The 12,361-nt window shown below is 45.1% G+C and overlaps 1 protein-coding gene across 5 annotated transcripts in view; it reads left to right on the top strand.

Moving 5' to 3' along the window:
* The window catches only part of TNIK (TRAF2 and NCK interacting kinase), a 326,006-nt gene that overhangs the window by 240,779 nt on the left and 72,866 nt on the right, over positions 1–12,361 (top strand). For 2 of the 5 annotated variants that reach the window (XM_056850315.1, XM_056850320.1), the window contains exons 13-15: positions 2,497–2,607; positions 4,332–4,418; positions 8,923–9,123. In XM_056850315.1, the coding sequence (XP_056706293.1) occupies positions 2,497–2,607; positions 4,332–4,418; positions 8,923–9,123 (399 nt within the window). The remainder of the gene's footprint in view (positions 1–2,496; positions 2,608–4,331; positions 4,419–8,922; positions 9,124–12,361) is intronic. The other 3 variants (XM_056850317.1, XM_056850318.1, XM_056850319.1) reach the window with 3 other exon arrangements.

Consider the following 12,361-nt stretch of genomic DNA (forward strand, 5'->3'; position numbering starts at 1 on the left):
CCCCCTTTTGTATTTCCCCCCCCCCAAAAAAAATTATTTAAAAAAACCTGCACGTGTAGTTTTGCCTTTAGTAGGGAAGTAAGCTCTTCTCATTGTACTGGCAAACCAGTAAAATGCTAACATCTAGGGGTGGAAAGAATTTCGGAATGTGGCCTGAGGAATATTTAAGCAAAGAACAAAAAGCCAGCCAGACAGCTCTGTGCTTTTTTTTGTTTTGACGGTGGCCGGACTGCTTAATGCCGCTGCTAATGAAGGATTTTACACATCTTCATCTCTCTTTCAAGACACATAGGCCCAATTGTAGCCACATCTCGTCCATGGCTGCAATCAATACCAAGCATGCCTTGCGCAGAGAACCCGAGTGGCATGTAATTATGAGCCTGTATTGATTCCCCTGCAAAGAAGTTGCTAACGGACCAAAAGCAGCTTGACTTTCAAATGACTGGACTAACAGCCTTTTCTTTCCCTGAGAAAATTAACATGGCTCAGTGAAAGGTCTGGACTTGAAAGCTTGTTGTTACAACCACGCAAGGATCCTCCCCCTATTACAAATCTTGGCCACTCGAGAGATGCTTACAGCGCTTCCTTATGTATCCTATTCTGGCTTGCTTGGAAAAGACTGAGGATCCGATCCGTAAGGCTCCAGAGTAAGCTGTATCTGCCTCACGGGGCTTCCGAGTTCCTTCGTTTGGGCGGTTCGAGGGATTCGAAAGCAGCCTCTGATCAAATGCAAATTGCTGCTGGCAAGAAAAGGGGGAAGGGGAGAAACTCAAGACACCCACTGTGGTGTAGTGGTTAGAGTGCGGAGCGAGGGTTCAAATCCCCACTCTGCCGTGGAAACTCACTGGGTGACCTTGGGCCAGTCTCACCTTCTCAGACTCACATGCCTCCCAGGGTGTTTTTTGTAACGGCAAAATGGAGTGAGGGCAAATGTTTAATTCATTCTGGGATTTGCTTGCAAAACCTTTCCTCTTGGGATGCATGGAAAGGCAGCCCAGATTATCTGAATTCATCAGAAACATTCTCAACTTTAAAACAACCAGATGTCCAGGCTGTGCCGTTATATGAGATTATGTTAATTGTTCATCAACTTTGGAGGGGTTTGTCCCTCAGAAGGCTGAGATTTGTGGCCTAATTTTATTATAATGTGTAGGTGTCCTTTAGAATTAGGTGGCAACAGTCCAGTTTATTTATTTATTCAGGATATTTCTATGCCACCTCTTCAGAGTCCTACTTGAGGCATCTTACAATTAAAACCATGTCACAATATTGAAAAACAAGCCATTGGACCCAGATGCCTTCCTCGAGCCAGCGTGAAGTGGGAGCAAGAGTGGTGTAGTAGTTAAGAGCTGTGGCTTGGAGCGGTGGACTCTAATCTGGAGAACCAGGTTTGATTCCCCACTCCTCCACATGAAGCCAGCTGGGTGGCCTTGAGCTAGTCACATTTCACTTAGAGTTCTCTCAGCCCTTCCTACCTCATAGGGTGTCTGTTGTGGGGAGGGGAAGGGAAGGTGATTGTAAGGTGATTGTAAGCCAGTTTGATTCTTCCTTAAGTGGTAAGAGAAAGTTGGCATATAAAAACTAAGTCTTCTTCTCCTCCTCCTTCTTCTTCTTGAAGCCAGATGTTTTGTTCTGTGTACTGAATAAGGAGGGGGGGGGGGCTGTGGCTTGGTGATAGAGCATCATCTTGGCATGCAGATGGTCCCAGGTTCAATCCCAGGCATCTCCAGTAAAAAGAATCGGCAGCTAGTAGTAGATCATGTGAAAGACCTCCACCTGAGAACCTGAAGAGCACCTGACAGAGTAGACAGTACTGGCTTTGATAGACCAATGGTCTGATTCCTACATACAGCAACTTCATGTGTTTATGTAAATTGATATTCTGCAGGAGAGTTTTGGAGTGACCCTTTCATGGTGCTGGAAAATACCATCAAGTTGCAGCCAACTTATGCCAACCCTGTAGGGTTTTCAAGGCAAATGATGAACAGAGGTGGTTTGCCATTGCCTGCTTCTGTGTAACAACCCTGGACTTCCTTGGTGGTCTCCCATCCAAGTACTAGCCAGGGCCAGCCCTGCTTAGCTTCTGAGATCTGCTGAGACTGGGCTAGTCTGTACCAGGGTGGTCCTTTCTTACTACTTCCTGTTTTGCTCCATGGTGGTTGTTGAGGCTCATGATGTGCTGAACGTCTTCTTCACCCTGCAATGTAATCAGGCATTGGTGTGACTTTTGATCCCTTATGCTTCCTTCAACTGAACATGAGACTACTTGTTAATAGGATACCTGCTTCCTTGCATTACATTGATTTTTGGGGGAGATGGGTCTTGGTTTCTCCATGTGGCATTACACAAAGATGGCCCAAATAACTTCTGGGGGTTTCTTCCTTCACTACAGTGCTGATCTTATGAAATTGGAGGCCCCGTTTTATTTGCACCTGCAAATATCTCGAGAGTTTACTTGTTTTTTTGTTTCCTTACTGTTGCTGTTTGCTTTCACAGCAGCAAAGGAGAGAGAAGGAGTTAAGGAAGCAGCAAGAAAGAGAGCAGCGCCGGCATTATGAGGAGCAGATGCGTCGAGAAGAGGAGAGAAGGCGTGCAGAGCACGAGCAGGTAACCCAAACCAGCTCCTGGTGGAATCTGCTTCTTGTGCTGTTTTTCAAAGTCAAAACCACAGTGTGTAAGCAACAGGGAGCTGGAGGCCACCATGGCTCCCCGCCAAATTGGGGGAAGTGTTCAAATTCTGCATTTCAAGAAACCAATTAAATTATGAGAATCAGTGTCATTTTCTTCCCCCTTCCCCTTTGTGTGATTAATTCTGCTTCTGATCATCATAGGAAGGAAAGAGGACAGAATAAAGTTGGATGTGGGGAATTGAAACTCCTGCCCCCCTTGAAGTCTACTCAACCCCCATTCTTGCACCAGAACATTTATTTGGCATTACCATGCGTTCAGCTCCCTTCTCCATTCTTAAGACAAAAGGGTGTTTTTTAATATATATATATTTTTAAAATCATAACCAGCAAACCAGAGTAGAATGCTCAGCAGTTGTATTGATGTGAAAATAAACAGTTTCCCCTGCGGAAGAATTGTGCACTGGAAACAGGTAGAGCATCAATTTTGGCATTAAATCAGAATGTTACCCTTGTTTGTTTTCTCTGTCTTTTTTGGCATGTGACATAACCCTCCGCCTGCTTGCAGAATCTGGGAAACTGTGGCACAAAAATTTGCTGCTCTTTTTTATTTTATTTGAAGGACGCGATGCGCACAGCCCTGAATATAACCACTGTTTTTATCCTGCAGATCTGTTTCACAAGTGGCAGCACTTTCCTCTGGTGCAAGCTGCTTCCTCTGGACGCCAGAGGCTCTTGAGCCACCAGCGTCAGGCAAAGTCCCTTTCACCAGAGGAGAGTACCACTGTTCATGGACATGATCCATGAGCAGGATCCAATACCCAATATCTTGGGCTGCATCAACAGAAGTATAGTGTCCAGATCTCGCAAAGTGATGGAATCGCTTTACTGTGCTCTGGTTAGACCTCACCTAGAGTATTGTGTTCAGTTTTGGGCACTGCAATTTAATAAGGATGTAGACAAGCTGGAACATGTCCAGAGGAGGGCAACAAAGATAGTGAGGGGTCTGGAGACCAAGTCCTAGGAGGAAAGGTTGAAGAAGCTGTATATGTTTAGCCTGAAGAGGAGACTGAGAGGGGATATGAAAACCATCTTCAAGTACTTGAGGGGCTGTCATACAGAGGATGGTGCTGAGTTGTTTTCTGTTGCCCCAGAAGGTCGGACCAGAACCAAAGGGGTTGAAATTAAATCAAAAGACTTTCCGTCTAAACATTAGGAAGAACTTTCTAACAGTTAGAGCGGTTCCTCAGTGGAACAGGCTTCCTCGAGAGGTGGTAAGTGTTCCTTCCCTGGAGGTTTTTAAGCAGCGGCTAGATGGCCATATGTCAGCAATGCTGATTTTATGACCTTAGGCAGTTCGTGAGAGGGAGAACATATTGGCCATCTTCTGAGCATGGAGTAGGGGTCACTGGGGATGTGTGGGGGAGGTAGTAATGAATTTCCTGCATTGTGCAGGGGGTTGGCCTAGATGACCCTGGTGGTCCCTTCCAACTCTATGATTCTATTTTGAGCTATTCTTTCCACAGTTCTTCCAAAGTTAAATGCCAAATGCATTACCTGGTACTTACATTACAGTCACTTGTAACGAATCAGGTCCCCTTCGCCTTTCTGCCGTTTCTTCATCTCATGCAATCGCTCCTTTCTCTTTGGAATTACGGTTCTTTTTTCTCTCTCTCTCGTTTTTCCTGCTGCCTGCATCTCCAGGAATACATCAGGCGACAGTTAGAGGAAGAGCAGAGGCAGTTAGAGATCCTGCAGCAGCAATTACTGCAGGAGCAAGCTCTACTTCTGGTAACGGGGAGGCAGGGTCCTTGTGCCGCATCCTTCACCCAGCCCTTCTCTGTGTGTTGTGTGATTGCTTGCATCTACTTGTGCCTTATAAGGTTGCCACCTGTTAATCCGGTCCCATCTGGAGAGAGACAAAAGACTATTTTAAAAAACAACAACAACCCTGTTCCCCAGCAGGGAAAACTACAACCAGAATTGTCAGTACCTTTTCGGGAGAGTGCTCCCACAATACATTTTCAAATATGTGTGTATTATTTTTTTCCAAAATTGGCATCTTTGACATGTATTTACATTTCTAAGCACACTCAAGGGTTTAGGGACATACAACAGTGGGAAGGTGAACGGGTGACCCAATTGGGCAGCAATTTTTATCTGGCCCCTCTGACCCCTACCAAATTTGAAGCTGGGTGGAAATAAAACGTTTTGACCACCCTTGCCTCTTGCAAATGGAAGGAAATTGTTTTCGGTAGACGAGAGAGATTCCAAATGCCCATTGTTCTCTTTGGGTTTTGTCTGTAATGCCTACGGCATATAATCAGAAGGCCATTAGCGCTGGGCGATAGGTGGATCTGCCAAGGTCATTTCAAAATAAATTTGTTGGCCTTTGTTGTTTTCTCGCTCTTGGATATGTTCAGGATCAAACTGCAAGCCCCAGTGAATTTTAAAAACATTTCTTGTGGTCACATTTCCCTGCTCATAGCTGCAGCAATGAATTGATGCAAGTTAAAACAGTCCCCTTCTTTTGAAAAGCAAAGCATGCCTAGAATGTAGACCCCTTTATAACAATAGTTGCTCAGGATGTACTACCCGTGAATGGGATGAGACCCATGTAAAACATGCACACATATTACAACTATATTTACATATAGGCAATATAAAACAGACCAGGCATGTAATAGGTTGTATATATTACCAATTATACCAGCATCTGGTAAGAATGTTTTAAGTTTTTATGCTGGGCTGTATATGTCTCCCATATAAGCTGTGTGCAAGTATCAACCTAGTCAAACAAGACCACTGAGGAAGGCCATATAGGCCGAAACGCATTCGGCATGTGGTGACAGATATCAACCTTAGGAAATGCCATTGTGCGGTTTTAACGTTTTAAAAATAATTTTAATCTTGACATAGCACTTCTAATAAATGATATATTTCCATTATTTATATATTTTTCATCCCACCCAACCTTGGGTACCCAACTTCTGTTTTCTAGGTTGGGTTCTATTCCCCTCTTTTTTCTTCTACCCATGAATGGGCCAGAAAGTCTTCCTATATCATCTGTGGTCTGAAGTGTAGGGTGGAAGGTGCTACTGGCAATGCTGTTAGCACCTTTGGCCTGTTAGTAGGGAAGCATGAGTACTCCGCTACAGTTGAATCCTACGTAGAAGAAGAGTTGGTTTTTATAAGCCAACTTTCTCTACCTTTTAAAGAGAATCAAACCAGCTTACAGTCTCCTTCCCTTCCTCTCCCCACAACAGACACATTGTGAGGTAGGTGGGGCTGAGAGAGTTCAGAGAACTGTGACTAGCCCAAGCTGGTCTCATGTGTGCGAGTGGGGAAACTAACCCGGTTCACCAGATTAGAGTCCGCTGCTCCTGTGCAGGAATGGGGAATCGAACCTGGTTCTCCAGATTAGAGTCCACCGCTCCTAACCTCTACACCACGCTGGCTCTCTACTGGCAAAATGTAGGCTACCCATGAGTGTGTGCCTAAAACAAAACAACAAATCAAAAACACCATGACACAAAATAGTTGTGGCTTTAAAAACTCCAAAATGGTAACCCTAAAAGACACATGTGTGTGTAGAGTCTCCTCTCTTCCATTCAGCTCCTGATCAAAGAGTTGTCCAGTTGTCCACCATGCTGTCGTACAATGTTAGCACCTTCCTTGGGTGCGACCAAAGCCAGGCTCTGAATGGTTTTGATCTTTTAAAAAAAAAATCACTGATGGGTCTCTCTTTGATCAACCATCCTGGCTGGCTACTGTGTGAACAGACTGCTGGACTTGATGGACCTTGGTCTGATCCAGCATGGCCTTTCTTATATTCTTATCCTTTGGTGTGTGGTGTATGCATTTCTCTCCACCGTCTGCCTCCAGAAAAGTTCTCCCTTTTTACAAAAGGGAGGGGCTGCTTCTTGGACCCGCTGTGTTTATTGCAGGGCAATTAATCGAAAGCCACTGGCAGCGTGTGCCAGAATACAATCTAGCTAAAATGTACTGGCTCTCTATAAGCTGGGCTCGGTTTTATGGAGTTTGGTGGCATATTTCATTTGCAGACTGCTTAGCTTTCCATTCCTGGCAGGAACGTTTTGCATTGCCTTTTCATGCTGTTTATAGTTTTGACATCTTTTATTGGTGAACATTCTGTGTGTGTATATATAATTATATATTGCCTCTCTCTTTATTTCCAGGCTGAAATTATATATCCATCAGTATTTTAGATGTGAATTGACTTTCACTTTTAAAAAAATAATAATTAAGAAGCCCATATTATCAGTGCTGCTGCTGATATGTTCCTGAAGGCAAACAGATGCCTTCGGTCTCTCTTCCCCGTTTGTGAGGACATAGAACCCTGAGAATTTACCTTTCCTGGGGGTCTTTTTAACCCCAGTGCTGCTGTCTATGGGTTCCCTCCTATCAGCTTTTGAGAAAAGCTGCACCTTGTATAAAGAATGCTGTTACTGCCAACAAGTTTTATCACCCTGTGATATGCAGAACGTCTAGGCCTAAAAGCAACAAATTGGGCACCAAAGGGAACAAGCAAGATTGCCTTAAAATAAGTTGTTTAAAAGGAGAGAGACTTGAGTCCATGGTGGTGGGGGAGCTGTAGCTCAGTGGGTAAGCCTCTGTTTTGCAAGCAGAAGGCCCCAGGTTCAATCCCCAGCATCTCCAGTTGAAAGGACTGGGCAGCAGGTGATGTGAAAGATCTCTGCCTGAGATTTTGGAGAGCCTGCTGCCTAAAACTGTCTTTGATGGACGAAGGGTCTGATTCAGTATAAGACAGCTTAATGAATATTCATGTGAGCGTTTCCATGGATGCAAAGATTTTCTACCCATGGAGTGCAAGTTTCTCACCTCCCCCTCTCTCTGCAGCCCCAAATGCCCCCCCCCAATACTGCTTATTGAAGCTAGGAGACCTCCAGGAACAGCATTTGGGGTGGCATTTTGAGATGCATTGGGAACAGTGAGGCAAGAAAGTGATCCACCCCAGGCAGAAATCCTTGTGTTGGATCCAAGGCATAAGTTCTTTGCTTTCTGTGTGCCCATGATAGCTTCAGGTTAGGGCTTCATGATGATATTTGCGAAATGTATTGAGAGAGAGAGAGACTAAATTTCTTTAATGTAGAGTGCCCATTTAGACTGGAAATGTCAACTGATTTTATATTGAACTGACTGTCACAGCATCCCACTAGAACCTTTACTTTGTGTCAACAGGTTTCTAATATTGACTCACTTGATAAGTTCTGAAAAGGGATTGAGTAGAGACTTTTATGGAGGGTCAGTATCAGGTGAATATCTAATAACCTGGAATTGGAATGGGCCAGAGGCCATGGAGTTCAATTTGGGTTGCCAACCTCCAGGTACTAGCGGGAGATCTCCCGCTATTATAACTGATCTCCAGCCGATACAGATCAGTTCACCTGGAGAAATGGCCACTTTGGCAATTGGACTCTACGGCATTGAAGTCCCTCCCCTTCCCAAACCCTGCCCTCCTCACGCTCTGCCCCAAAAATCTCCAGGTATTTCCCAACCCAGAGCTGGCAACCCTAAGTCTAATCTCTTACCCAAAGGAAATCCGAAGCTGGAGCATCCCTGACAGGTGGCTATCCAACCTCTCTGCTTGAAGACCACCAGCAAGGGAGAGCCCCCTCCACCTGGTAACTGGCTCCATCAGGTGTTAGTGAAGCTGGTAGCTGTGCCTTATGAAGCACGCATGCCTAGGGCAAAGAAAGCCAAATGTAGTCAGGTTCTCTCTTAAATCACACACACACATGAAGCTGCCTTATACTGAATCAGATCTTTGGTCCATCAAAGTCAGTATTGTCTACTCAGATGGGCAGCGGCTCTCCAGGGTCTCAGGCAGGGGGTCTTTCACATCACCTACCTGCCTAGACCCTTTAACTGGAGATGCCAGGGATTGAACCTGGGAACTTCTGCATGCCAAGCAGATGCTCTCCCAGTGAGCCACAGCCCCTCCCCAATTCAGAGTCCCTTCCCAAATTGCCATCATCGAAGCAGCAGTATCAGTACAGACTGGGTTGAATCCAACTTTTCAGCTAGCGATAAAGGAAGTGGGGGTTCATCTTTAACCATCAAAAAAGGCTGTGCTGGAGATGATGGGACTGCAGGGCCATGTTGAATAGGGACTATAGCAAGGAGAGGAATTGGGTGCTATTGAGTGAAAAATCTGGTTGGATCCAACCCAACGCGTGTCGGACTGTACCATCTGTGACTTGCCGCCATCCTATTACTTGCTAATACCTGTTTGGCACCTCTATTTTGGTAGGAATATAAGCGCAAACAGCTAGAGGAGCAGCGGCAGGCCGAGCGGCTCCAGCGGCAGCTGCAACAGGAGCGGGATTACCTGGTCTCCCTGCAGCAGCAACAGCAGCAGCAGCGCCAGGACCAGAGGCCGGCAGAGAAGAAACCTCTGTATCATTACAAGGAAGGGTTGAACGCCAGCGAGAAGCCAGCTTGGGCCAAGGAGGTAGGAGCAATGATTTCTACATGAAGTGTAAGATAGGAGAGGGGAGTGTTCGTAGTGCTAAAAGAAATCCCTTTCTCCACTTCCTGGCAATTACTCAGCACTCCTTCTTCGGGGGTTTTCCTTTCCATTAAGTGACATCATCATATGGCCCAGTCCCAACTGGCATTATGTCATCATTGCGCGATCTCTGATTGGGTGGGATTAGCAGTGGTGGGGGGAACGTAGCAAAACGTAGCAAAACTAAGAAGTAAATAAAACAAAAGCATCCAGCTGAAAAATACAGTAACCAAAAGTCGATCAATGGTCTCTCTGTGAATGTTTCCATTATTTCTGTTTTTGAAAGCCCAAGGCGTGACCTGATATCAGCTCCACCTAGTACTGTTTTGTCTGTGCAAGCCTGTTTGGCAATCTGTACAGGAAGCTTACAAGACCATGGAATGAAGTATCTGTTTTCCTTTCCCTACTTTTCCCCTTCCCCTTTTGGCTTCCAGTCTGATGAAGAGTTCTGGAGAGCTCAGAAGCTTAAACAATATTTTGAGGCGTTTTGGCTGTACACACTTTTGATTTGAGCTTTTGATTTCTTAAGAAAGGAAAGGTTTCTGGTGTCTGGCTTCAAAATGAAACAACTTGACCACAGTCGAAATGGCAATTAAAGAAAGCAACAAAGAAATAAGACAAACTCTACTCAAGCTAAATGTTTGCTGTTCATGATAGTAGCCAATGAGCAAACCTTGTGCATGTCATCCTAATGGTTGCCCAGCTATCCTGGCACGATCAGTGGTACATAGATGCTGCATAAAAGAAAATGGGTAGTAGAATTGATTTGAGAGACTGTGTGTCTGATGAGCATTCAATGTGCCTATTCAATATAACCACCCTTAAGTGCCCACAGTTTTATCCTGGCTAGACTCCCATCTGTTCTCAGATTGTGGCTTTGAAGCACTACCACACACTAAGCAGCCTGTGTTGAAGGCAAAGATATTTACTGTTCTGCTCTCCAATCTTCTGGTGGAAAGCACAACCCCTGAGCCTAGATCATTGGCTTTCAAACTTGTTACAGTCAGGGAACCCTTTTCATATCACATCATGTGCTGAGAAACCTATGTGCAACTGCTACAAAACTTTGGCACATGACAGAAGAACCTAGGACATGTTCTAAGGCACATTTGAGGCATCATCCAGACCTGTTGAGCCTCAGTGCTGTTCCCTGTGAGCTGACCACGCACTAATACACCTGTCATATCCCCGTGACGTCACATTGCAGGGGAAGACTGGCAACGGTGCGCTTTTTCTTTTAGTGAAATGTGCTGATCCTGTGCATTGAGGAACCCAGGGTTCTTCAGAACCTAGTTTGAAAACTGCTGCTTATCTGACTTATGCTAGGAAGATGTCTTCCATTTTGGTGTGCTGTGCCTGCTGTGTCAACAGTTTTTATTCACTGCCTGATTGGTTATAGTTCTGTGTGAAAGTCTTTCATGGCACATTGTGCTTTTACTGGCTGGATCATCTTCTCGTTTGACCCCGTTGCATGTAATTGGCTTGACGGTCTGTTTATTTTTCAGTGTGGTGAAGGTGAGAAGGGGGGCAGGGAGGGAATATGAATGCACGGAGCAAATCCCTGAGTACCAGCCCCAGTTAGCTTTTGCGGCTCGGTTGTTACTGAAGATGCTTGCTGGCAGGGCAAGGTCAGGAGCAGCCTTCTCTCTCATCTCCGCTGCAAATTAGTACAGCAGCACCAGCTCCCGAATAAAAAATGGGCACGTCCGCACAACGCAGTTGCCCTGAAAGAAGGGGTGCACGTTGAAATGGAGTGACCCTGGGGCATGGTAATTGCCACCACTCTAAAAGGTTCTTGTGTATTACAGATGTATCTTTTCCTTGGGTGACCTTTACGCAGGGCAGATCAAGTGATAGTGGTACAGAATTTGGCTACCTGAAGAAAATCACATCTTTCATTTTTCCCAACCTCTCAAAAGCAAATTTCTAAACATCTGGGAGTCCAGAGGTCCATGTTGAATCCTTACTTATTTATTTAACAGCTTTAGCATACAGTCAACAGATCTTTCAGTCATGCATTCATTAAAACAAAATGTAGGAATTGGTTCTCGTAGGTTATCCGGGCTGTGTAACTGTGTAACTGTGTAACCGGATAACCTACGAGAACCAATGAACTCTGATCGTGAAAGCCTTTGACAATATAAAATGTAGGAATTGTACACGTTTGATTAACAGAGCTCTTTCAATGTCCAGGAGCTAGTCTCGATGGCGACATTAAGAGAGAGAGCTGCCCTTTCAGTGGTGTAACGAGCTATTCAGCTGAACAGCCTGGTGCCATATCCAAGAGTGGAGCAACTACATCATCTTTAACTCCTTCCTAATAATTACAAAACATGGGATTCTGTGTTCAGCACAGCCAAAAGAAACAGACTTCTTCACACTATTTAGTTGGGCTTTTCTAGGTCTCTTTTTACCCCAAAGTAGTGTGTTTAGCTTTCTAAAATTCAGAACAACCAATTTTTAAACTACAGTTTAAATAAATTAAAACAAACACGTCCTGGGTGGGTCTTGCTTCCCCAAGCTAGCTAATGCACCCCACAGGCTAAGATCCAAGGGCCAAGACTTCTTTGCCCCTTGCCCTTTGGGTGGCATCCAAGAGTCTGTGTCTCTATTTATGCCCAAGCTAAGTACCTGCAAACAGAGAAGAAAATGAACTCAGCCTAGATGGTATTGTTAGAGGCACCTTGTTGGCCACTGAGTGAACAGACTGCTGGACTTGATGGGCCTTGGTCTGATCCAGCCGAGCTTTTCTTATGTTCTTATGTATTCAACTGCTGCTAGCAAGATCTTCCCTGCTTCCTCCTTTGCTGGAAATGCCTCTGTCCATGCCCGCGCTTGCCGGCAAAAGAGAGAATTTACTTTCACAAGATGACCACCTGTTTAGATGGCTTGGAAAGGGAGGGAAAGTTGGCAGATACACAGAGGCTAACTCTGTGGCAGCTAAATTGAACCTCCATGTTCAGAAGTAGTATGCCTCTGAATACTTACCACTGCCAGACCAGTAGCCGGGATAGTTATTAACTTCATGACTTACCTGTGGGCTTCCCAAAATATCTCTCTTGCTGCTGTTAGAAGAAAGGATGTTGGACTAGATCAGTGGCTCAAAACCTTTTTGGACCTTTGGGCACCTTTGGAATACTGACACAGGGTACTGGGCACAGTTGCAAAATGGCTACTGTGG

This window comes from Euleptes europaea, chromosome 5 (assembly GCF_029931775.1).
Source record: "Euleptes europaea isolate rEulEur1 chromosome 5, rEulEur1.hap1, whole genome shotgun sequence".
Taxonomy (NCBI): Eukaryota; Metazoa; Chordata; class Lepidosauria; order Squamata; family Sphaerodactylidae; genus Euleptes; species Euleptes europaea.